This window comes from Hermetia illucens, chromosome 3 (assembly GCF_905115235.1).
Source record: "Hermetia illucens chromosome 3, iHerIll2.2.curated.20191125, whole genome shotgun sequence".
Taxonomy (NCBI): Eukaryota; Metazoa; Arthropoda; class Insecta; order Diptera; family Stratiomyidae; genus Hermetia; species Hermetia illucens.
In genome coordinates this window covers 133,525,139-133,552,361 of record NC_051851.1, presented here as the reverse complement: position 1 = coordinate 133,552,361, position 27,223 = coordinate 133,525,139, and the positions used below count along the sequence as shown (strand labels likewise).

General features: G+C 39.9%; 1 protein-coding gene across 2 annotated transcripts in view; it reads left to right on the top strand.

The window, feature by feature from the left end:
• The window catches only part of LOC119652599 (solute carrier organic anion transporter family member 5A1), a 176,462-nt gene that overhangs the window by 131,835 nt on the left and 17,404 nt on the right, over positions 1-27,223 (top strand). The window contains exons 4-13 of one of the 2 annotated variants that reach the window (XM_038056828.1): positions 6,756-7,303; positions 7,498-7,854; positions 7,921-8,028; positions 11,647-11,747; positions 11,800-11,974; positions 12,039-12,584; positions 12,648-13,059; positions 13,144-13,292; positions 13,364-13,514; positions 22,382-22,832. In XM_038056828.1, coding sequence (XP_037912756.1) covers positions 6,756-7,303; positions 7,498-7,854; positions 7,921-8,028; positions 11,647-11,747; positions 11,800-11,974; positions 12,039-12,584; positions 12,648-13,059; positions 13,144-13,292; positions 13,364-13,514; positions 22,382-22,832 — 2,998 coding nt within the window. Of the gene's footprint in view, positions 1-6,755; positions 7,304-7,497; positions 7,855-7,920; positions 8,029-11,646; positions 11,748-11,799; positions 11,975-12,038; positions 12,585-12,647; positions 13,060-13,143; positions 13,293-13,363; positions 13,515-22,381; positions 25,225-27,223 lie in introns of both variants that reach the window. The other variant, XM_038056827.1, reaches the window with a different exon arrangement.

Here is a 27,223-nt window from a genome sequence, read left to right as displayed (position 1 = left end):
TCGATTTCGGTAGGAGACGGATTGGACGGGAGGCGGATGGTGGAGAGTTTGTCGGCTAGGTTGTAGTTGAGGCGTTGCCAGTTAGTGGCAGCGTAGTTGGGAAGGAATTTAGGCTGGGATTTGGGGAGGCGGTCGGTGATATTGAAGTGGAGAACCACTCCGTCATGGTCGCTCAAGCCGGGGATGGTTGGGAGGTCTTGGTGGGAGGTAGGCGTGCTGGGGTGTACGAGAAGGTGGTTCCTTACCAGGAAGAGGTCGATGAAGGAGTGGGTATTTTGCCTGTGGTAGGTGGGTTGGTTGGTGGGGAGGAGGGTGAGCTGTAGAGGGTGGGAGTGTTGTGAGTACCAGTTGGCTAACCTATTGCCATTGGCATTTATAGTGGTGTTATACCAGGTGTTATGTTTGGCATTTAGGTCGCCCCCTAGTACAAGGGAGAAACGCTTGTTTCGGCTGACTGGGAGGGCTTTGAGATGTTGTGTAAGGTTGGAGATGTCAGCGGGGTTGAGGGTTTGGTCGGGGCAGTAGAGGCTACCTAGGAATGTGATGGAGGAAGGTGTGGCGATGGAGACAATGGTTAGCTCCATGGATGGGGCAATAGTGTTTGGGATGTAGACCCGTTGAGCGTCTAGGGGATTTGCCACTAGTATGGCTGTGCCTCCGCCTGGGCGGTCAACACGGTCGGAGCGGAAGGTGGTGTAGTTGGGGATGTGCAGCTTATGCCTTGGGTGCAGTTTGGATTCAGTGAGGAGGAGTAGGTTAGGTTTGTGGACGGACAAGAAATTAGTTAGATCGTGGCGTTTTTGTCGACTGACCACCGAATTTACGTTCAGTAATACCACTTTAGTGGACATTACTGGGGGACACTTGGCAGAGGAAGGAGAGGAGAGCGAGTCTCTTCTCCATCGGCGAGGAAAGGGAGTTGTATGTGGGGAGGAATGAGGTGAGTTGGGAGGCTAGTTGGGTGGTGGAGGTGTTGAAGAGGGAGTGGATCTCGGAGCCGAGGTCAAAGGTGGGGACCGGGCGCGAGGCGTTCCTGGCCATCGCAGCGTAAGAGAGTGGTGGGGACGTAGGGTTGTACGGGGCGGGGACCTGAACGGGTTTTGGTTGGGGATCGGGTTTGGTTGGTGGAGCAGGGTTATGCTTTGTGGGGGGTGATTGTTGTGTTTGGCGGGCGCGGGCTTGCACGAACATCGGGCAGTTGCGATAACTAGCCGGATGAGTGTTGGCTCCGCAGTTGATGCAGGATGGATTTTCTTCCTGCTTCTTTGGGCATTGTCGTGGCCCGTGAGGGGTGTTGCATTTAACGCAACGGTAAGCCAGATTGCAATTTGACGCTGCATGCCCAATGCGCTGGCAGTTCCGGCATTGGGTGATTTCGTGTAGCTGGACGGCTTCGAACTTCACGATGCAGTGAAACATCGCCCTGGCTTTCGTGAGAGTGGCCTGCTGGAATTTGGGGGAAAACGTTACAAGGAAGAGGTGGAGGGGTTTCGCGTTTCGTCGGGAGGAGCTAGTCTCGTATTGACGAACGCTGATTGCTTCGGAGATGCCGAGGCGGTGTAGCTCCTTGAGGATTTCATCGGGAGAGTATGTAAAATCTAGTCCTCGGAGGACTAGGTTGATTGGTTTGAGGTGTGACGGAGTATACGTGAAGAAGGGGTGGTTTCCTTCTTTAAGTATGTTTTTTGCAGAATCGTAATCTGCCTGGGAGGTGGCGAGGACGTGGGTTGAGCGTATTGATGTTTTTTTAAGGGATATATTGTTGGGGATTGTGGACAGAATTTTGTTAGTGATATCTTTAGTGGTTGTGGGGTCAGCGCGGATAATTAGCGGCGGGAATTTTTCCTGACTTACCCTTGGTGGGGTGGATTTGGCTGGTTGAGCGGCTTGCTGCGTGGTTGTGGTGGTTGTTATCGGGGTGTGTGTGGTTGGTTGTTGTAGCTGTCGGGCTGGATGTTCGGTGACATTCATTGTTGTTGTCGTTAGATCGGGTGAGGGTGTAGATGCTATTGCTGAGGCTATTTTTTGTTGTGGCTTCGGTGTGGAAATTTCCATTTCTGCCATCGACCGTTCTTCTTGGTTCTCATGAATTGATGTAGTTGCTGTGTTGGGCTGCTGAGATGACTTGTTGAGGGCGATGGTAGATTCCACTAATGAAGAGCTGAACAGCGCAGAGAGCCGGTCGTACCGGCTTGTCATCTCCTTCAGGGAGGTTCTCAGTTCTTGGACCTGTCTCCGCAGGGCGGCGACATCGTGTTGATCGTCGTCTGACGTTTCGCGAGCCATGTCTGACTCGCTATCTTCTCGGGCGGGTTCCCGACTGGCTTCGGGACTTGATGGAGCCTCGCTTTCGCTGTCCCCAAGGGGGTGAATCCTCTTGGGCTCAGGATCCATCCCCTGGGGCGACAGTGACCTGTCCTCAACCGGGCGCTTTGACATAGCGCCTCGCCGCTGAATGTTTGATCGAAAACACTACGGTCGCGATTGTGTTTTGTTTTGTTTTTCACTCCGCACTTTGGATTTTTCACTCGGCACTTTCGTGAGCACACGTCCGATCGTCTCGGACGCTTGAGACTGAACTGACGGCGTTTGCTCCCGCCTACGACAAAAGCACCCATATGCGCGGGCGTCCTGGTATGTACATGTGCATGCCCGTTAACCTAGCGTTCGCTTATTCGCATGAAAGGATTTACCTGATGGCAGGTTTGGCAACTCTACACAGGTATATGTATAATATCCTGACATATGGAATAAACAAAACCTTCCATATCTAAAGCGAAGGGCTTCTCGTTTCCGACTTGTTTGTTTTACTGATTTCAAGTATTGAACATCAAATGAGAATTGGCAAAGGCGTGTATATTGAACACTAACCTGTATAAAAGTAGGTCTAGACCTGCCTTAATTAGGAACTCTAGACATTCCGATTTTGCGCCGAGGCCCACCAATCCAATACCCCTAAAAACTGTTTGGCGTCTTGGCCTACGCCATCGCTCCATCTCATGGCAGGGTCTACCTCGTCTTCTTGTTCTACCATAGATATTGCCCTTATAGACTTTTCGGGCTGGATCATTCTCATCCATACGAATTAAATTCCCCGTCCACCGACACCTATTGGGTGGGATTTTGTTCATAACCGGACGGTCGTGGTATCGCTCATAAATTTCCTCGTTATGTAGGTTACGGAATCGTCCATCCTCTGGTAGGGGACCAAAAATTCTTCGAAGGATTCTTCTCTCAAATACGGCCAAGAGTTCACATTTTTTCTTGTTAAGAATCCAAGTCTCCATGAGGGCTGTAAAGATCATTGTCTTGTACAGTAAAAGCTTTGATCTTATGGTGAGACGTTTCGAGCTAAACAGTTTTTTGGATTTGCTTGCTTTATTTAAATTTGGTTATGCATGGACTAGGCTGTCGCGACGGAACGTTGCGACTGAACTCCCACTTGTGGCAGAGAGATTCGTATCCTGACTGGAACTCCGATACCGGTCGACTCAACTGTTAATTAGTACCTAAGTCAAATCAGGAATAATCACGGGGGAATGCAATGATGTCCACATTGCCTCCTAGTGTACTGTTAGTGTTCCAACGTACTTCAAGGCCTAGTTCCAACTAGATTGTTGTCTGAGTGAAATTATGCGGTGTTTCCAACGATTAATTATTTGAAATAATACAAATTTGTTTCTTTTTCGTTGGTGTGAATATTTATTCTTGCAAATACCGATATTTCGGGAACCACTTGTTCCCTTCATCAGTGCTAACAATTACTATCGAAATATCGGTATTTGCAAGAATAAATATTCACACCAACGAAAAAGAAACAACAAGTTTTTACTATTTCAAATAGATTGTTGTGTCAAAGATTATTCCTTCCATTTTTTTATAAGGACTTGCGTGCATCCAGAGCATCCCAGCCCCTCAAAAGCGACTCATGGAACACATTACCAGTGAAGGTCTCTTTTGTCAAACATAATACTCGCAGCCGCTGTCTCTTACTATATTATCTCAAAACCTCTGCATTCCTTTGTAGAACCAATAATTAGCTGCTCCCAAATCAATGTTTCTGGAGCATTTAGGACGTTCTTTTTTGGACTTGCATCCGGAATTTTCTCAACATTATTGATAACTAATTTTCCTCAATTGTATTATGATTTATTGCATAATGCCAATGAGTACAACCATTTCTGTATGAAAAAAAAACTTTAAAAAGGGGATAGTAAACTTGGAGATGCAAATTTCAAGATAGAATGTTAAATCCAATTTGAACGGCTTGAGAGATTTGATAATGATATAATGTGTATGTTGTGCTTGTGGTGAAGGTGTGGGATAGCGAATCAATGCCTGATAACTGGCAAAGAGGCATTATCTGTCTCATACATAAAAAGGGAGATATCATACCGTGCAGCAATTGTAGAGGTATCGCGTTGCTGAATATCACCTTTAAGATATTCTCCACTATCTTGCTAGACCGAATACGCCCAGATCATCATTGCCCCAAACCAAAGAGGCTTCACTCCAGGGAAATCAGCAACAGATCAGATTTTCTCTCTGCAGCAAGCGATGGAAAAACTGTTGGAATATGGGCATCAGTTGCATCATCTCTTCATCGACTTTAAAGCCGCCTATGATAGCATAGCCAGGGTAAAACTGTACAAGGCCATGAGAGAATTCGGTATCCCGACGAAATTGATAAGACTGACTATGCTGACCTTGACCAATGTGCGAGGCCAGATAAAAGCAACAGGATCACTCTCAAGACCATTCGACATCAACAATGGTCTACGACAAGGGATGCCCTATCATGCGTCCTCTTTATCCGGGCCCTCGAGAAAGTGATCCGTGATGCTGAGGTAAATGCAAGAGGTTCGATCCTCTTTAAGTCCACCCAACTACTGGCCTATGCTGACGATATCAGCTTACAAAACTGTTCCGCTGGAAACGTCGCACCATAGGGTCAAAGCTCTTACTGTACAAGACAATGATCTTGCCAGTCCTCATGTATTCCTCGGAGACTTGGGTTCTTAGCAAGAAAAATTGCGAACTCTTGGTCACGTCCGAGAGAAGAATCTTCCGAAGAATTTTTGGTCCCCTACATGAGGATGGACGATTCCGTAGCCTACATAACGACAAAATCTATAAGCGATACCATGACCGTCAGGTTGTGGATGAAATTCGGGTCAATAGGTGGTGGTGGGCGGGTCACTTAATCCGTATGGATCAAGGGCAATATCTATGGTAGAAAAAGAAGACGAGGCAGACACTGCCTGAGATGGAATTTCGTCGTCCTAGCTGTTATTGGTTACGATTTTGAACCTTAAGTATGAGGAATTATCAATGATCTCAAGGTTGTCGTCTCCTATCTTTATTGTTCTTATTTGACCAGTGTTATTTAATGTTGTTGGTTCTTTGGTATTTGGTGCTGACAATGCCACCATATATTCCGTCTTGCCTTGATTGATGTGCAGCCCAAGATCTCGATCGGGATGTAGGTTGTTCTTCCCATGATGTCGATATCATCAACATAGGCCAGTATTTGGGTAGACTGCATTTACTTGTACTTCACGGATTACTTTTTCCAGAGCCAGGTTAAAAAAGGTACATGATAGGGAAACTCCTTGTGTTAGACTGTTGTAGATGTCGAATGGTTTCGAGAGTGATTCTGCTGCTTTTATCTGACCTCGCACATTGGTCAAGATCAGCCTAGTCAGTCTCTTATCATTATCAAATCGTCGGGATAGTGAATTTTCTCATGGTCGTGTACAGTGTACCCTCGCGATTTTATCATAGCCAGCCAAGTCAATGAAAAGATGGTGCAAATGGCGTCGTTCGATCAACACGTTGTCAATTTGGTTGAAAGTGGTCCTGTATGGAGAGGCTCACGTTTGTTTGTGGACGCCTTTCCGCGCACTACTAATTCAATAATCCTTAGGACACTATCCTTACGTAAGCTATGGGAGCCGACGTATTGCCTGAATCCGTCCCTACTTGGCTGTTAAAATCCCCGAGTACCATTTTGATATCATACATGGGACACTCGTCGAGGGTTGTCCTACTGCTTCGTAGAAGGTATCCTTCTACGACTCTGCAGTCTCCTCTACAGGAGCGTGAACGTTACTACGTTACTAATGAGGCTTATATTTCCAAATTTTCCAGTACAAAGCCGTTTGTTTATGTTTTTGAAGCAGATAACAGCAGGTTTCATTTTTTGGCTAAGAAACCTAGTCCGGGCACATGGTTTGCTGGATGGCCACTATAATACATGGTGTAGCGACTCTTCTCCAGGAAATCGGTCCCTGTCCAGCGCATCTCTTGTAACGCTTTTATATCAGCCTTACATTGGGACAGGGTATCGGCTAGCTGGTGGGCAGCATTCGGTCTGTAGCTATTTCCCAGCTTTTATGCTCCATCATGAGTACCGGTCCATGTTTCGCCCTGAGTTCTATAATACCCTTTGATCACTCAGGTATATTTATAATAGACAATATTTACCTTCAAAAACTTATGTTTACATAACATCTAATTCAACTCATCATCATCATTCATTCGTTCCCCCTTCGAATGTAAACATAGGTTGATACCTTCTTAGTATCGTTCAGTTATTTCCCTATTAGTTACCGTTTCGCAATTACCAATAGTGCCGCTAAATTCACTAGGAATTTTTAGTCAGTATATTTTTTGAAGATTTGTTGAATTACAAGTCAATTGAATTTATTTCTTTGACTTACTATCTCATATATGCATCATCTTTCTACTTACAGACGACAGGAGTCAATGTATGAAATGACAGGACTCTATTCGGAAAGGAATGGAGACGATAGCAGTGTCGATGTTCCACAAGAAGGTGGCAATGAATCTCCTGAGCCAGCTATACCAATTTTCTCACAACATTCAACTCAAACAAACCTATCAGATGCCGTAGTAAAATGCCATAGTCGCCAGCCATCTAGCTCTTTAATTGATAATCGAGAGAAGGCCGCTCAACAGTCGTGTCAACAGAAAGAACATCAATCCGAGGATGATGACTTGAATCGCGATTGTGGAATCCTAACATGTCGTCCATTTATTATTCAGAAATTCGCAAGAATCAAAATATTCGTGCTTCTGCTATCCATACTAGTCACATTGCAGCAAGCTCTGAGCTCTGGATATATTAATTCCGTAATTACAACTATCGAAAAACGATTCGAAATACCATCCAGCTACTCGGGACTGATAGCATCAAGCTACGAAATCGGAAATGTAATAACAGTCATTTTTGTTAGTTATCTAGGAAGTAGAAGACATATCCCCGTCTGGATTGGAATAGGTGAGTGTTTGATTATTCAGTAGAGACGCATTAAATTATTTATTTTGCTCGCCTGGCGTTGTCATTGCCAAACTTTAAGTTTACATAGACCTATCATAAAAATATCACAAAACTAATTATAGGATCGATGTGATGATCTTAGTGGAAATCGATGTAACTGTGAGACCAATTTTATTGAGTTCTTTTCTTTGCAGGAGCGGTAATCATGGGAATTGGCTCATTAGTATTTATGGTGCCACATTTCACGGGCGAACCGAATCCAGGAGTGACACTACAGAATAAAACCTCAGACAATATCTGCAGAGGTGTATCCTTGCGTGAACAAGACATGGGTTTAGGACGGCTTTCTAGTGGTTTATCAAATCCACCTTTATCGCCGCATAATATTCGTGGTGACAATTGCATTCAGGGCAAATCATCAACATTTGGTCCAGTTCTATTATTCATCATAGCTCAGCTATTACTGGGGTGTGGTGGCAGCCCGCTTTTTACACTTGGAACGACATATGTGGATGATCATGTAAAGACTGAAAGTTCGTCAATGTATATAGGTAATAATGTTTTATTTACAATAGCCGAAATTATTTCGACAGTAAACAAATGCTCTTGACTTTTAGGATGTATGTATAGCATGGCTGCGTTTGGTCCAGTTTTAGGATTTTTACTTGGTGCCTATTTATTATCATTTCATATGGACTCATTGTCTGGGAGCATCATTTCAATTGGTAAGTTAAATAAAGTTATTTTAATAAATGTAACACTACAAAGCAATTATATATATTTCACCGAATTCATTCATCGTCTGATGATTTTTGACTCATGTAAATAAAAATGAAGTAAATCTCTTAAGTCTAGTCTAAACAATGTTTTGTGCAAATTGCACTCATCCAATTATGCGGGCAAAATTATTCTTCGGTATTTATTCTATATATAGGTGATGCGAATTGTCAAATATCAACGAACCAGAAAAATGTCCCATTGTTCTTGGCCAATGGGCTTTCTACTCAAAAATAGAACATACAGCAGCTCCACATCTGGTAGAACTTTCCCTGTATACAAGCGATGCCATTCGTTTGCATACTTTTCGAATACCTGGCCATAAGCAAATTACGAGCTTATCAGTCCATTAGTTTTGCAAACAAATTAAGTCATACTCCGCCAAAATAAAGAATAAGATTATACAAGCTTGAACACCTGCTCGTATTTTCACAGACTTTATTTTCCACTGGGGTATTACGCAATTTATGTTACAGTTTGCGCCAGCTTTTGGATTTTATATAATTAATTCTGATATTGTTGTTTAAAGAAAGCTCATGGTTGACTCAGGAGTGTCTTGGAATCTACGTGTAAAATAAAAAGTGAACTAAAATCATTGACCTCTTAGACATAAAGATACATACAAAATCTAGTTTGAATTTGAGTGCTCTAATTGAGGTTCATGTTTTAATAACTTCATTCAATGAAATGAGATTGCTGTTTATGCAATACTCCAAGCACACCTAACATCATTAAAGTTACCAAAGCAGTTCATCAGGTTTGAAGTAGGCTCCATTCCAAGACATTCATTTCAGTTGAGCATTTTCAATTTTGTTTGAAACGATAAAAACATTGTGTCGATTGACGATGCCTTGGTGATGTTTACTCATTCAGTTCGTTTTATAATATCTAGAGGGAAGTAGTATATTCTTGGGTGGAAACAGGTATTCAACTGGAAACTTGGAGTGATTTTTATCGAGAATAGGTGGCGTCTACCATGTTCAATTTTCAGCAACCGAATCGAGCCGGATAGAGAAAATCCAACCCCGGGGTGAAGATGATGCGGAAAAACTAGACCCATAGTGAAAATTGTGCGTGCCCCATTATCACTACACCCACTATAAACCATTTCAAAAGTCTAATTCTCCTCTATACAATCGATCACGAATTAAGCTCCTTTTCTTGAAATTCTCAATATTAACGGAGATACAAGCGTTTAAAGATCCCCCACTTTACGGCCACTTTCCAGCCGCCTGTATCCTGTATAAAGTAACAGAGTATCCGAAAATATTTGAAAAACGTCTATAAGGCTCTTATCTTTTCCAGGAATTGTTTCCACACGCATCTGCTTGTGGGTGTTTGTGATCATCTGGATTGTACTCCAGATCTTCTCCATCCGCAAGTCTTTATTTATCTGTATTGGCTGTCGAGTGAGATGCTATAACCATCTTGCATGCTACTTCAATTGTCCTTTTACAATGTGGACTTACATCATTCACAACTTCTTCTTGAAAGATTTGTTTGGTTTACTAAACTCTTGTGATTCTTCGTCAAAAAGCACCACAAACGTATTCAACATTTGTTGCGCTTGCGTATCGTGTTTCCGTGCCTTTGTTCCGTTATTCTTTGGGTTGTTTAGCGACATTCTTCGCTGAGCTGCCTTCGTTTGCTTTTCTGGAACTTCAAGCTGTCAATGAATCTCTGATATTCCACTTTTGCTCTCAAAATCACTCACACTGTCAGCCCAATTCCAATTTGCAAGTAAGTAGCGATGCGAATGTCTCGAATTGAGCCCTCTCAATTTTGAAAATGTGGTCCACCGTTGTATCATTCTTTTTCGCCAACGACGGCGACCAATGATGTAGTGAAGATTGGAGTGAACAAAACGAACCGAAATTGTATGAACGCAGTCAAATGCATTACATGTTTACGAATTTTGTTATTTTGTTTTTTTTTTTTGTTGGGTGTCAATTTATTATGTAATTAGTATATTAAAACTTAATTTATTATGATCAATTATATTTTATTTCTTAATTGAAAAATATTTACAACTTTTAGTGGTGAATTCTCAGAGGAGAGTGCCTCTCCCTCTGCCAAAATTTCTGTTATACTTTAAACTCTTCAATCAATTCAGACGCCTCAAGCTGCAGCTTCAAAATCATTGCTCTGTTTGGTAAGGTCCCACTACCAACATTTTCTATTTCTTGTTGGATTCTAAAGAAGCGTTCAAGTTGTCTGCCATGGGTGATCTAGATTAAGATAGAATGGCTAAGTTCTATTACTTGAGAAAATATATATAATAGGGAAGAACTTACCATCGTCAGTTTACCTTACACTGATACTTCCTGGTTGCATTGAATATCATGACATCTTGATTGAGATAGGGAAATGACAAGGGTAAATTGACAGCACTATTCTACAATTGAGTCTTTACATATAAGTATCTGATTCCCAAGATGAAAGAATATGGGATATATTCACAGAGCTACTTGGTAACTTATCAAGATTAATCATCGGACGCAAACCCGTCTTTGTATTGTTAATATTGGCTGTGCAATAGTTTGTATATTTTATTTGATTCACACGCAAATATAGTCCGTCGTTTGCTACTCTTTTCGTTTTTGTGGCAGTCAGCCCTAATCATACGAAATGTGCCAAATCATATTTAAATATTTCATGCACTCGTTTCTCTTTTTCTTTTTTGTCTTATGCCTATATTCTAATTTATGCCATAACTGACATTGTCTCCTCTCAATCTTAAATGCACGATTTACTTTTATAATCTCTTTAAGTTTATCAGGGCCTCTTTGGTCGAACGGGCGTACATTTACATCATCTAACTAGGGTAGAAATGGGATCATTCATATAGCAATATGTTGTGTCGTTCAGATCTGGCATTTTTCCAATTCCATGCTTGAGAGCAGCCTTCGATAATGTTTATTTAGCTTGTCGCCTTCTTTTAATTCATTACCTCTTCCGAAACACTTTGCGGGTGTATGTTTTTGCTTCATGGCTCACTTTCTTGATAACAAGAAGGGCATCTTGTAATAATTTCCATCGGGGCCATCTCACTAATTATCCACTTGTTTTGTATATTTTTTTATATTAGCATGAACATTTCAATTTCTTTCCATTGGTGAATAATAGCGATATCCCTTCATATTGATGTTAACAGGCGTCAGTTTGTAATAAATTAAAAGATCAGATGAAACTTTTATCCGAGTGTACTTATCTTCTCAGAAATCTGGTTAACATCACTGTTAGTTTGCATTCTGAAAGTTCTCAATCTCTTGTTGAAGTTTTTGTCATTGGTCTTTTATCGCTTCCATGTTTACTATCAGATTGCCTGCTGATATTAATTACTTATTCAGATTCAGAAGAATTTGTTCCTTCACTGAAAATGAAATATTTGGGGACAATTTTGCAAAAAGCGTTAAGTCTGATTGTGAGAATGTTCGGAAAAGTAATCACAACAAAACATTTCAATATTAAAAAAATTACTTTCAAAAATCAATCTTCGAAGTCCACTAAATTTTCAAATGTATACATGTAAAAGCTCTAATAATAAACAATTTTATTCATTTCAGATCCTGGAGATCGCCGTTGGGTGGGTATGTGGTGGGGTGGATTCCTTTTATGTGGCCTACTTTTACTTATGGTAGCAATACCATTCTTTTCATTTCCTAAAGTGAGAGAATATACTCTATTGTGAATATTTGTACTAATAATTGTTTTTCTAGATCCTTACACATGAAAAGAAGAAGATCCGAAAAATGGAAATAAGATTACAACAGGTGCCTCCAAACAACTGCAATAGTTTGCAACGACAGAATCAAGAAAAGCAGAAACAACAACAAATCGAGAATGAAAAAGTCAAATCTACAGTGGATACTGGATATGGAAAAGATATCAAAGGTGCGCCGCAATTGTCGCATTCATTTGTAAAGATGACAATACTTAAATTCCTATTTATCTGCAGACATTCCGCAATCTATGTGGCGTCTCGTTTGCAATCCAGTGTACATAGTTACATGTCTCGGAGCTTGTATGGAACTTATGATTGTATCTGGATTTGTAGTGTTCCTCCCAAAATACCTGGAAACACAATTCAGTTTGGGCAAAAGCCAGGCAAGCGTGTTCACAGGATCAATAGCTGTTCCGGGAGCATGTATTGGGATATTCATTGGCGGATGTTTCCTGAAACGTTTCCAATTAAAGCCAAAGGGTGCAGTGCAATTTGTACTTATTTCAAATATCGTGTGTTTATGCTGTTACGGTTTGTTGTTTTTCTTGGGCTGTGAGAATCTGAAAATGGCTGGAACCACGATCCCGTATTATAATAGTTCAACTCATACATCGCCTGAACCGTTTCAAGTGAATTTAACTGCAGCTTGTAATTTCGGATGTGAATGTCATATGAGTGACGTAGAACCTGTTTGTGGAAACAACGGTTTGACTTATTTCAGTCCTTGCCATGCAGGTTGTACAGCGTTTTCATCCCGTTCGAATTATACAAACTGTGCATGTAAGTATCAAAGTTGTTAATATAAAATTGAAAATGGTATCAAACTTGTTTTTCTTTCTACAGGCGTTCACTCCAATATTTCGAACGAATTCAAAGGTGTTGGCGGAAGCACAGCACAGGCTCTGAATGCACGCGAAGACTTTGCTGAAGTTACTGTGGTTCCCGTGGCCACAGCAGGACCTTGCACTACTCCATGCAGAACAATTTATCCATTTTTAATTTTACTTTTCTTTATGACATTTATTGTGGCTGCTACCCAAATGCCTCTGCTTATGATAGTATTAAGATCCGTATCTGAGGAAGAACGGTCGTTCGCATTGGGAATGCAATTTGTTATATTCCGGCTGTTTGGCTATATTCCAGCGCCTATCGTATTTGGAAATTTAATAGATTCAACATGTCTACTCTGGAAGTCTACATGTGGCGAAAAAGGAGGCAGATGTCTTATATACGATATTGAAACTTTCAGATACAAGTGGGTTGTGTTTCACATATATAAATTTGCAAGCAAATTGAATGATAAATGAGATACAATGTTCGAAATTTTATATTGTTCTAGATACGTTGGTCTCTGTGGTGGAATTAAAATTGTAGCCCTGGCCATTTTCATGATCGACTGGTGGCTGGTTAGGAGGCGAAAGCAATTGGAAAAAGCAAAACCAATTACTGCCCAAGAAGTCGTTGGTTCTATAATTAGTTTAGATAAATGTTAGTATTATTATTTGGTCTGTATGTGTATGAAGTATGATTCTATCTCTAAAGTGTATTTAAAATTTCAGTGTTCGAAGAAAAAATCGGAATAGATAATCAAGGCATGCCATTCAGTGGTGAACTCGTACCTGCAGATGGTTATACAACGGACGGGAAAAAGGTCATAATCACTTCTCGGCATTCGAGAAATGATTCGAAGAGTATACAACTGGAATTTCGGTGAGATATTTTTTTATTCACAATTATCAGTTTTTATGATGCCAACCAATTTAATTAAAATAGATAAAGATGTCATAGCAAATAATTAATTTTGATCACTTTTGCTCTCGCTTATAATTTCTAATTTTCGAAGCCAATAGAAACCTACATCTGTTCAGAACAACCTGTATTGCAATCTGAAAGCTTAAAATGTGTCCACCTTTAATTCGCCTAATATACCCTTCCATAAAATGACTTCTTGAGAAGGAGGCACAACATTCAATGCATGAGTGCAATTCTGCAAGGGGTGAACGAAATCATTGTGAATGCTAGGGCGATTGGAAACGGCAGCAGCTTTGGGTCACATAAACTGAGTACCAGTTGCATTGGGAAGGCGGCCAATCATGCAACCATGCATGCATTCGTAAATTTCTAGGCAACTATTAGGTGGCTCTGATTCTTGCGGATCACATAATTTTCAGACTAGTCGGTGAGAAAGGCATATTTTGTCGGAATTCTTTTGTACTACGGACATAATATTCATCGAGGAGTTAGTCATGGAAGAAGGATTACGATCCTATTACCTAAACTATTCCTGGGCAGGGTTTGTAAGGAAAAGGAAAAGACGGTTCCTGCACTTCATATGCACAAACTGATCGAAGAAAATTGTACTTTGTATGTCTGGCATTTCAGTGTTTGTATTTTCTTACGAGGTTTGGTGGGTCAACGGTGTATAGTATCGTTTGTGATGTTGCTATTTGCATCAATTGCAAGTTCTAGTGTAAATCCATTGACCTATATTCGTCGACGGCGCAACAATTGGTGTCCGATCTCGATCTGCCTTAGCAAGAAGCTTCCAAATAGCCAATTGCTCCGAGGTCCATCAAATCGATGGTTGGCACTTTATCTGAAGCAGGATCTGCCACGTCTTCCTTTTCTACCGTAAATATGTAGGATTTCTGGGCCAAATTATCTTCATCCATATAGATAAAATGACCTGTCGCAGCCTATTGATTTGGATTCTACTCACAACCAAACGGTCGAAATATCGCTCATAGATCTAGGATACGGAATCGTCCATTCTCATATCGAGCGTGACCAAATGCATGCAATTTCGTCTGATTAGAATCCGAACATCTAAGGAATATATGAGGAGTAGATTTTGCGTTATAGAGTAGCTTTGACCCTATGTTGTTATTAATTATCCAGCGCTATTGACGGTTATTTTTTTTTTGTGCTGGCCGTGATATCGCCCATAAATTCTGTCCTTATATAAGCTACGGAATTGTTAATACATTTGTAGAAAGCCAAAAATTATCAACGGTTTCAAAGTTGTATTCTTCTATCTTCATCGTTCTCATGATAAGGCATCCCTTTGTCTTAAAATCGTTGTGTATGGTGAATAACGTAGAGAGTGATCCTGCTGCTTTTATCTGGCCTCGCACATTAGTCAAAGTTGCCCCTCAAGGCGGTGAGCAGTTTTACCATGGCTATTATATCATAACGAAGTCGACATAGCAATATTCCAATTATTTTTCCATTGGATTTTCCTGGAGTGAAGCCTCTTTGGTATGGCCCGATGATGTGCTGGTCGTATGGGCCGTATCCAGCATAGCAAGCAGAATATCTTATAAACGGTGCTCAGTAATATTATGTCTTTATAATTGCTGTACTGCGTCCCTTAATATATATGGGACAAATAATGCTTTGTTCGACTCCTAGCAATTTACCATAGAAATGTTAAGTCGATGAATTGCACGGACTGTTTCTTCCATGATTGGTAATGACAGCACGTCATCTTCATTTGGCGAGATCTCCAACTCGTCGATATTCTGGTTATTTAGGAGTTCATCAAAATACTCATCGCTCCAATATGCCCATGCGGTTGGAAATGAGATTTCCCTCTTTGTCTCAACAGGATGTGCATTTAATTGTATATGGTTTCATCTCGCTGACTAGTTGGTAGAACTCGTGCGCCTGGTGCAGTTGCGCCTTGTACTTTTCCAAATCACAGACCTTTTGGCTGATTTTCTACCTGTGCAGTCGCTTCTCCGCTCGACGAAGTTCTCGATAGTTCTCTGTGCGTGCCCGCATTCTTTGAGAGTGCAGCATTCTTCCGTTGCTAGCTTACATTCATCATTGTTATGACAATTTTCTGGGTACTACTGGAGCCCAAAAACGTTCTTCAAGTGGTTATAAAGGTTATGTGTCGGTGCTTCATCTGCGGTTATTGCCGCATCCACTTCCCCCTTATAGATGTTACGGATGGCTTTTTTGCGCTGTTATATCAGAGGTCAGGGATTTGGCCAGCTGGTTAGCAGCTCGTTTTCGGTACGATTTACGTTTATGAGAGTTTTATGAGAAAATGTGCAAATCTTTCGTCCTTTGCCGGGTTCGTCGCTTTAAAATCCACCCAATCCGAGACTGCTTTTGTGACTTCATAACAGTTGTTTTCCGTGTAGGGTTGTCAGACCAGTTAATACAATTTATCCCGTATTTAAGCGCGGGAGGCTTGCTTTCATCCTTGCCCATCTGTGCCATTTCGTTAAGGAAGAACTCCAAACGATCACAACGTGGTGGTGGAGATAGGCCTTGGTAGTAGAACTGTTGGCGTTTTTGCCTTTACCCTTTGACCCTTTGATACTTCTGCTGATTTGAATTCTTAAAGAATTGCTGACAAAATATTTGATTTTATTTAGTTGCAAGCTCGATTTACAATGTCATATGACCTACCATTTTTTCAAAAGGGAGGCATAGTCTTCGTATATGTCAGCTTTCATCCCTGCCATCGTTGAACGCTTTGCTGTAAAATTCTGCCCCAAACGTAACTAATGCAATCATCATTACATATTCCGTCAATGCCTGTAGTAGAGTAAGACTGAAACCTTTTTTTGGTTAAAGAGCAAATCACAATAATTTCGGTGTTAATTGTAGCCTTATGGGCACATTGAGTGCATAAGTTGCTCTCTGCTATTTCCTATTCGAGTCGTACTGGTAACAGCAAGAAAATCTAGTTTTTTATCATGATTTTCCTTGTTTTTGGTCATGTTAAGTAACATTTGTCTACCAGTTTCTGGTTATTTCTCCAAATAACTAAACAAATTGACAGTCCGGTATTTCTACAAATAAACAGCAATTTTGGGATCCTCGCTGTGGGTAGCCAGCTTTCTTCACTAATGTCCGCTTGACAAGCAAACTTTCACTTCTCAACTATGATAGGTAAAAGTGAGCAAAATCGTAGTCATAATTACCATTACAATTATGGGTAAGAATATAATCGGGAAGTGGGCATTGTAAATGGTTACGTGGTTGTAATCAAATTCCCAGTCCATGATTACAATCGCAATCGTAATCACCATAACCATAATCATGCAATCATATGAAATCATATGTAGTATCGTTTGTGTTTTATGAATCAGTTCACCTATTGGCTAGTTAACCTTTTAACTAAATACATTTGTGGATTGGTTCCAACGATCAGAGGAACTAACAACTGATTTGGTTATTGGCTAACAACTGAAATTATGTTTTCGTGCAAATTGATAACAAAAAACAAATGTCTGTGCTCATTTCAGACATCAGACAGACAAATATCTGTCTCGGGTAAATGTTTGTTCCAGACTGTTATGTCAGGCAAAAATCTGTCCTTGTATTAAACAAATGTCTGTCTTTGCTTCAGACATCAAACAGACAAATGTCTGCCTCAAATAAATTTCTGTTCCAGGCCTCAGACATCAAGGAGACAAATGTCTTTGTCCACCTCGGACAACAGGCAGACAAACTTCTATCTGAATCGAATATGCTTCCAACTAGATTGTACTTCGCGTCCTACATAGTTATGATTGCCTAGGCATACTTCGCGAATATTTTGTTTTAAAACTTGCTTCGTAAGGTTTTGTCTCTCATAAGCCGTTTGTTTTAAAACACTCCAACCATTTTTAATTTGGTCGATATCAGGAAACTTGGATGGCCAAGGAAGAGCGACGATGTTTCGACTGGAAAAACACTCGTTGACAGATTTCGCGATATGGCGGGGCACATTGCCTTGCGTAAAGATTGTAGAATCTACAATTACTTCCATTCGTTGTTTGAACGACAGAATAGCATTATTTAAGACTTTTAAATATTGTTGTTTCTTGCTGCATTCTACAAAGTGTAAGCGTCCGGTACTTTTGCTCGCTATCACTCCCCAGATCATTATTGAAGCAGGCTGTTTAACAATTGCTTAAACGCAAGAAGGGTGGTACTTTCTCCTCATCATCGTTAAACGGAAACAAACTAGTTTGTTAGCACCTTCAAAGTGGATTCATCAGTAAACAGGAGCTAAAGAAACAAAATTATCGGCAATAAGTTTTGGTAATAGCAAAGACTTTAAAATTACTTTTAATTTAAGTCCTACTTCTACCTAGTCAATTGCAACGAATGCTTTGCACTGCTTTGCGAAATTCAAACGGATCTTTTTCATTGTCTTTTATGACATTTGGCCTTTTTGTGGATCTTTATAATTTTCGGGCAATTTTCGAATGGACAAAAGGACCCCACTAATTTGCTTTGCTTTGTGGTCCTCCAACAATTTGACTAACGGTTTCCCAGAGGGCAGAGACAACTTATCAGACGCCACCTCACCTCTGCCCTGAGAGCACCGTGACCGAAAGTGGCAACAGGTGGAAATCGCTTTCTTTTATATAATAGCAAACATGATAAGGATCCGAATTATATCCAACCTAAAACCGCCAGTACTTTAAGCCTAGGCCAGGCTAAAGCTAAATTTTTGTTTGGGATATGAGGAATCCTAGGTGCCTGTTTTACCAATGTATAATAATGCTGCAAACCACGACACGCAATGATGCTCTATTACGTGTTTATTCGGTAGCGTAAAGTAAAACATAACGGTACTTTTTCTAGTGTCAGCAGAGAGCACAGACATGGGCAAATAATAAGAAGCTTATGTATATTAAAAAAATATACATAGCATAATACTACATACCCTAAATTTCATAGTTGCATTGAAATCAGCGCTGTTCATAATTCGCTGGCACTGCACTGTATGTACATATGTGTTTTGTGAGCTGAAATTGTAAATTCCGAAACATACATACGAGGTTAGACAATTAAGTAGTGAGACTGATTTTATTGCTGCGCTTGGGGTAAACTTGCAACCTTGAAATTCCCTTCCTTTTCCCCGGCATTCTTCCCCTCTCCATCTATATATTCACCATCGTTCTAGCTTGTTTAATTCGCCAGCTATGTCGTGTTGAGTAGACGTGTTGGTGGTGCTCGTCACGAAAATGGAGAAACGAAATCTAGAGCAACGCGTTGCGTTAAAATTTTGCGCCAGATTGGACGGAACAGCTTCGGAAACGTACAATTGTAAAAGTGCATGGTGATAATGCATAAAAACTTTAAGGAGTGGGAGACCAGTCGAGGTGCGGACTGATGGGAATACGCAGCGTGAAGATCGGCATTTGGCAGTTCGAATATTGGCCTCGGAACTGAATATGAACCGTGAACAGTCAGATAAATTTTAACAGGCGATTTCGGGAAGAAAAAGTTGTGCCCGAAGATGGTTCCAAAGAACCTTTCTGAGGAGCAAAAACAGCATCGAATGACCGTCGCAGAATACTGTTTGGAACAAGTGGAAAATGATCCCACGCTGCTTGATCGAGTTATTACAGGCGATGAGAGCTGCTTTCTCCAATACGACCCGGAAACCAAACGCCAAAGCTCACAATGGTTGTCTCTGCACATTCCTCGCCCGAAAAAAGCGCGAGGAAATTGAAGGTGAAAACGATGATTATTACCTCTTTTGATAGCCGTGAAATCGTCCACAAAGAATTTGCTTCATCGGCAAACCGTAAATCAAGTCTACGATCACCAAGTACTCGAAAGATTGCGAAAACGAGTCAACAGGGTGCGTCCAGACATCGCTCGTAACTGGATCCTTCATCACGACAACGCGCCGTGCCACACCTTCTAAAGGGATCGCCTTGCTGCAACAGAAGCCTTATTCGCCCGATATGTCACCCTGTAACTTTTTTTTTGTTCCCGAGAACAAAATCGGTGGTCAAAGGAACCTATTTTGAGTCAATTACGGACATCCAAGCGGCCGTGACGAGGGTACTCGCGGACATCGCAGTTGAAGCGTTCCAGAAATGTTACAAACAGTGGAAAACGCGCTGGAATCGCTGTATAGCTGCCCAAGGGGACTAATTTGAAGGGGATGGCAGAGTTGTAGAATAATTTTTAAATATACGGTTTTTATGGAATCAGTCTCATTACTTAATTGCCTAACTTCGTACATATAGATTAGTATTTCGTAAGTGGCAATTGTTTATATAGTATGTATGTACTGCCTGAATGGCGAAGTACAATGTAGATGGAAACATTTGCCTGACTCAGCCACACACACACCTATCTATCTGTTGTCTGAGGCAGATCTGCCTGATATGTTACTTAACAGACCCACTAACTCCATTTGATATAATTCTAACGTTATAACGTTGTGAATAATGAAATTGCAATCATAATTGCAAGCTCCTCCAAAAGTCCAAAACGTGTTCAGTAATTATCCGGAGTTTTATAAATGGCTCTGATTAGATAGTCTAGGATCAAAATAAATAAAAACAATTGATTTATTCCTAAAACGGGATATGTTATTTATTTTTAGATACGTATTTCCAGTTGATTATGTACTGAGGAAGGGTACAAATGGTGCTCGATATATAAATAAACAACATATACCACTTTAGGAATAAATCAACTGTTTTCATTTATTTTGATTCCAGTAGAAAGCGTGTCTTGTTTTAATTGACGAAATTGATGTAAATATTCTAGTTCCTCTGACTGGGAAATATCGTTTGCTTTACACTATCTTACCTTACCTCAACTTCAAGTCATAACGATGTATAGGTTATCAAACAGCGAGATTAAGCAATCGTAACCCAAAATACAGGATTATAATTAAATAATTACGTGACTACAATCATAATCACGAGAGCCCGACTATAGTCACAATCATGTAATCGTAAAATTCGTAATCATAATCATGTAATCATGAATATGATTGTGCGCAAGTCTGATGGCAGGTTGCTAATTGACTCCAGTGAAGTGGAGTCATCATGTTTATTACAAGCATAACAACCCATTTAATTATGAGATTTGATGTCACACTAATGAAATTTGTACCTTTCTGGCCCCACATTCGCAACTTCGGCTGTCCTGCCCAGCTATTCTCCCCTATCATTAAATTATCTGGCTCCTCACCTAACTCCCCCCGAACTATATTCTCATTTACTCTGCCGTTACTTTTCCTCAGTCTAGGTTCCTTCCCGCTAGTGGATGTAGTCTGCCTTGTTTCGCCTATCATTCCCCTTCTTAGGCCTCTCCTTGTTGAGTACTTCATTAGCAAATTATGCAATATCGGTCCCTTATTTTCAACAAAAGCCTCAAAAAGAATCATTTTCCTAGCTCGTGGGAAGAGGCTCTCATCATCCCCATTCACCAAAGTGGCGATTGTACGCCTGCCGAGAATTAGCGTCCCGTTCCCCTCCTCTCCTCCTGTTCCACTGGTTGTCCGCCCACTTTGGTCACCACATAGTGTTAAGCGTAGGTCCACTGCCTCCAACTTGCGGAACTTTACCAACTTTGTTGATAAGTGTCTAAGTTCAAAGCAAGAAGTGCATACCATTTACACTGACTTTGCTGAAGCCTTCGACACTGTAAATCATAAGATACTTTAATACAAACTTTCGTCTGTAAGCGTTTTCATATGGCTTACCTCTTACCTTTCCACATTCCGCTCCTTCTCCCCTTCTTCTGATATTCTGGGGTCCGTGGACCAGGAAAGAGGGAGTAAATTGCTTCCCATTTGGTCCGGTCCAGCATTAAGTTGATGCGGATTTAGGACCCCATCATTCCTAAAACGAATATTTCAGCTCTGGCCAAGCTCTGGTCAATAAGGCGGATTTGCGCTCAATATAATTCGTAGTCATGTCGTGTTCTACGAATTATATAAAGGAGCACGCAACATCTGACAGCCGCTACGGTCACGCTGCTCCCAGGGCAGAGGTGAGGCGGCGTCTGACGATTTGCCTCTGCCCTGGTAAGAAACCGTAAAGCCGCCATCGCTTCACTTTTTTATAAAATAAATATTTTTAATAATAATCAATTTGTGTTTTGAACTCTCACTAATCTTAATAGTAGTGATAATAATCAGAGGGGACTACATCCTGTGCTCTATAACCGACAGAAATTGTAGAACATCTCCTATGTGCTTCTAGATGTTTTCACCTTTTGCCTGGTATTAGATACTCTCTCTCTCCCCCCCCCCCCCCCCCCCCCCTCTGTGTCTCTTTGCTGTGCATAAGTGTCGGATATTGTTCCAAAATATATAATAGACTTTCAGGGGTCAGTTGCGTTTCGACTGAATGCTAACGAACGTTTAATCAGATGTACCATATCACGATTGGCAATAGTCTTCTTGTCTACTGAATGCGTGTAAAAAACAGGTTTAGGTAATATCTGACTGTTTCGTTGCAGACCAACTATAGTTCCTTCAGCCGTTTGTTTTCTTTTTTTGACTGTCATAGCCATAAACCTCTCCCCGATTTCTAGTCTACTCTCTTCTAAGTCAGGTCAATTGTTCCCTTATTGCCTTCCCTTATTCGAACCAAGTATACCCTGGAACCCAGAGTATCCAGACCGTATTGTACGAACAATTTTCATTTCAGTATTGAGAGCTTGTGAATTGATTCGGATATACTCAAAAAAGAAGTTCCAAGTGGAATGTTGAATAAATTCATTTTCAAAGAAAATACAATTAAATCCTTAATCTTTTTGATTTTCATGCATAAACAATTAAATAAACTTTAAAAACTGTATTTTTTCAGATATGATAAATGCGACAATACAGCCAACCAACCATTTGCGTCTGCACCTCATACAAAATCTAAGAAACATTTCCGCAGCAATTCTTGCGACGTTAAAATGATTCGAAGCTCCTCGCGAGATAACGACACATCGGATAACAACACGAATAACAGCAACAAATATAAGAACACAAAATTCATCAAATCTCATTCCCGCAACAACTCACATGATCTGGCATCCGATTTCCGACAAAAGCTAACACATTCCAGGACAAATTCACGAGACGATCAAAACTTGAATATCAAATACATTCTAAATCATCTGAAGAAGGATGATGACAGCCATCGTGCTAAGAAGCATTCGCGGAACCATTCCTACGATCAAATTTACACCCCGAACAACATTCGATTTGATCAGGATCTGTTCAAACTGAAGAAAAGTGTTAATCTGCTCAAGAACCTGGAAGCAAAGGTAAAAAATTCGAATGAAACGTCCGATCTAAAGTATAACCATCATTCGCGTAATAATTCGAAAGATCTCAATGCTAAAGAGATAAAGCCACTCGTTGAAGTTCCTCTGTCGGTGTCTAGTATCTTAAGACATCGTCGCACCAATTCCAAGGATCTTAATAAGATGGTTGTTAGTCCCATAGACTTGCCGTCAACCGCCGTGAGCGGCGGTAGCACTATCGTCAATTGCATTCCTAACTGTTCGTCAACATCGTCGAACACTGTCACCGTTAGCAATATTATTAGTGGTAATAATAGTAATACTTGTAATAGTAGTAGCAATAGTAATAATGTTGGCGTTGCAAAGCACAAACGTAATTCGTCACAGCATAAAATTCAAATAGAAAACGAGCAGGAGTCTGCTCAGCTGTTATTGACTAGCAGTAGTGATAGCCATAGTGAGGATCAACTTATGTGAGATAGTGATACAGCAAGCGTTTGAAAAGATTTCTAGAAAATGGTTAAGAGTTTTAGGAGCTTTGAGCTCAAAGGTGGTATCTGGAACACTGAGTGGTGCGAGGAGATCAAACTGCATGTACCGTCCATTTGCATTCAAATTGATCAAAGCGTCTGCATTAGGAATGAACGTAGCCTACCTGCATATTGTGTGTCCTAAGACTTAGTAAGCATATGAATCTCTCAGAGTAGCTTTGTACTAATATTGTCTAAGATCAGTGAGTTTTGAAACACCGCACTCAGTGATGCACTCAAAATATTCATATTGAATGGACGTTTTGCGAATTATAACTGAAGATCCAACAGTAGAAAAATATATCAACCTAGAATTCAGTCGTTAACTGCTTGGGGTCGGAAGAATTTTTACTACGTTGTTCGGAGCTTCCTCTTGACTTCACTAGCGGTTTTAGATATCATTTTTGAGTTTTATGGTTAAGAGTCAATTGTATATAATATATACAATAATGTTTTCGTTATAGTTTTTAGAGACGAGAAATGATAACGTAGAATGCAAAATATACTATATATTTTTTCTAGTGAAAGATCCGTTTTAAGTAGAGTGAATATGATAAAATGAACTATTTTAGAAAGAAACCAAGAGAAATATGAATAACGAATAGAGAAATGTGCAATTATTATACTGCCTTTAAAGTAATTTATTTTTTTTTCTTGATCCCTTTAAATACATTTTTTTCATATCCTGGAAATACAGCGAATCTTGTATGATTACTCACTAACATTTTCAGAAACATTGAATTCCTTTCGAAATAAAATTGTACTCCGCGAGAAGATGATAGGACGCTCCTGCCTTTGATCGTTTTCCCTTAGGTTGAACAAGGTAAAAACCATGTTTCTCCATTAATATAACGGCCTCCTCTTGAGAGTAATTCAATATTTTTTTAAGAACAGGTAGAAAAGTGTGAATAGAAGGCACAGTTAATCTGTAAATCTAATATACATGTACGAGTATATATTCTTTCAATTAATAAAGAAATGCCTTCTCCAAATACCTCCTCCAATTTGCAGTGATTTGATAGCGTTTTGTTATATTTTCGATGAATATTTATGGCCATTTGAGTTCAAGTTTATTAGCATTGATTTTGATTCAAATTGTTGATTGCCTCAGTGAGTGATTCGAAGTCAGGTACATAGTTTCTCAATAACATTGAGAGACGGCCCAGAACGTCGGTAAAAAACGAAAACATTCGAAAAGTCCTTTTGGCCATGTGCAATATGAATAGCTGCGTTATTCTGCTCTTGTTAACTTTTACTTATTCCTCCTTTCCCATGGAGAAATACACTATGGTACTTTATGGATCTAACTGTTGTGTTCAATAATTTGGTCCATCTAAACAAAAACGAATGAAAAATAGATCATATTTTTTTAGCCATGTTCCTAAGTCAATATTCAACTTTTCTCGTTTTTTCGCAGTTTGGTTAATTTTCCTTGAGCGCTTCTTCCACATTTCTAACACTATTTTTCTTAACAACTTGTTTTAAGTTCAACCTATTTTTTCGCGAACACACTTTGCTTTCGGGAGTTTCTCCTTCCATATTTTTCTGCTTGGCATTTGATTAGTTCTATAAGTTTTCTGACAGTTGTGGATTGCTTGTTTCAAGTCGATTTTTTTAAATTTTCTAGATAAAAGGGGTGTATGATTCTACCGAGTTGAATGTGGGCTATTTTTCTTCATTTTTTATTAAATTTACGATCATCTGGTTCTCATCACTTTTCTTGGGGTCATGACTTTATTCTTTCTGAAAATTGAACTTATCAAATGTATTTCATTTGATTGCACAGCTTTTTCCGAGGCTATTTAATAATAAGAACCTGAGAATCTTTAATAAGTCCAAATATATTATGGCAGGTGGAATGGAAAAGTCAAAGCTTCTAAAAGGTAAAAATTATATAATTCAGTCAATTTAATATTTGTGAATATGCAAAAGTGTGATGTTAAGACAATGATATACGAGAATTTCGTTGAACAAGAATGTAAATTTCCGAAATATATTGCACTATTTTTCAGGTTTGTATCTAAGGAGAGCATAGGTAGTGAAATATACATAGAACGTGCAATTGTTTCAGTGGTTAAGAAAATGTGAAAGAGGAGAAAAGTGTTGTAGTTTGCGCAAATCATAAATTAAGGTGGACGTGTATGTAGCTCCATTCTAATTAACTCCAGAGTTGATTTGTGCAGTTATTATATTTTTTCTTTTATACATCTTATTTACAAAAGTGTACATACGAACATTTGTATAATTGAAATAATAAAAACTTGTTGTTTCTTTTTCGTTGGTGTGGGTATTTATTCTTGCAAATATCGATATTTCGGGAACCACTTGTTCCCTTCATCAGTGCTAACAAGGACTATAGTTTTTATTATTTCAATTAATTAATCGTTGGAAACACCGCATAATTTCACTCTGACATTTGTATAGTTCGCGGCGTTCTTCGACTTTAGGTTATTACTCTTGCCTTACTTTTGTTTATTCCAAAGCCGCGGCTTGGGACAGTTTGCCTTCCGTCTAGAAAAGATCGTAATAATATATAGGCGTAATAATACTATGCGTACACCGTCACCGTAGTTCAAATGATAAATTAGCTGCATAGCTGCACTTAACATATTCCAACATCCTTCAAAATTCTTCCGAAAGGCCATCCGTGTGGTCTATTGTATGGTGAATTCCTACTGCCGGGCTTGATGAGAGGGAGTGAGAAAGGAAGAATTTTCCCCGGACTCGGAGGTTTTCCAGGGGCCCAGGATACAAATTTCAATAGAACAATAGTGGGCCCACATAGTTTTCACCTCACTCTTTTTCATCGTAATTTTCACCCTGGGCCCGGATTTTCTTTCTACGGGTTTAACTACTGCTCATATCACTATTTGTGCCGCCCACGTTTCATACATATAAACTTTGCTTTCCAGATACTTGGATACACAAACGGATTTCTAGATTTTTGTAGATGTCAAGTAAGCGCAGGTAGCCGTCAAGTATGCTACTAGTCCATCTTTATTGAATGGTTACATGGTCGATTTATTAAAAAGTTTAGCAATTCGTTATTATATATATTATATGAATCCAACGATCTGAAAAGGAAGTCGAGTTAACGACCGCGTCTCTAGACGTGAAATCCATTGTCGTTATTTCCATTATGAAGGTAGAGGCTTTTTATTGTTTCTCAGTATATAATATTTTTGTCAAACTCATCGCAAAACTTCCAAATAGATCTCTTAAAATCACCAAGGGCCAATGAAACATGAACCCTCTCCAAGTGGCTTTAGAACCCCGGCCTTCATTTGATTTGTTTTCAGATCTTGAGAAAATTCTTCATTGAGATTGTACTGAACGTTGAAAGTCGTAAACAATAAATTCTACTTCTTATTCTCTGTTTGCCGAGGAAATACCACTTTGCAAATTTTTTCTCATACAGTGCGATGACTTTAAATTTACATTCGATAATCTGCTCCAGACGTGTCATGGTAACGGCTAGTTTGTGCAAGGATTATAGGCTCCAGGCTTCTAATACAGTAATCCTAGTCCATCTATAATTTCTGGTATTTTTACCTTTTGACTTGATTTGAAAGTCCTTCTCGATCAATTTAAACTAATTTTAGGTGTTCAGCAATTTTTTGTCATCTGTAGAACTTTAATACAAATTGTGAAAATAAAACATGGTCGATGAAAACGTTACCAGATATTATGAACGGTGGCAGTCCCAGTGAGGGATGATTAAAATTCCTCTGGTGAACAGCTATATTTGTATAATAGTTTATACCATCTCAGGATGGACTATAGTGTTTGATGTTTATTTCTTGGTGGAGTATAGGGGATCCATACAATCTCTGATGAGACTGCGCTTCAGTTTCATTATCATCACCCTTTACGCTGTGCAAG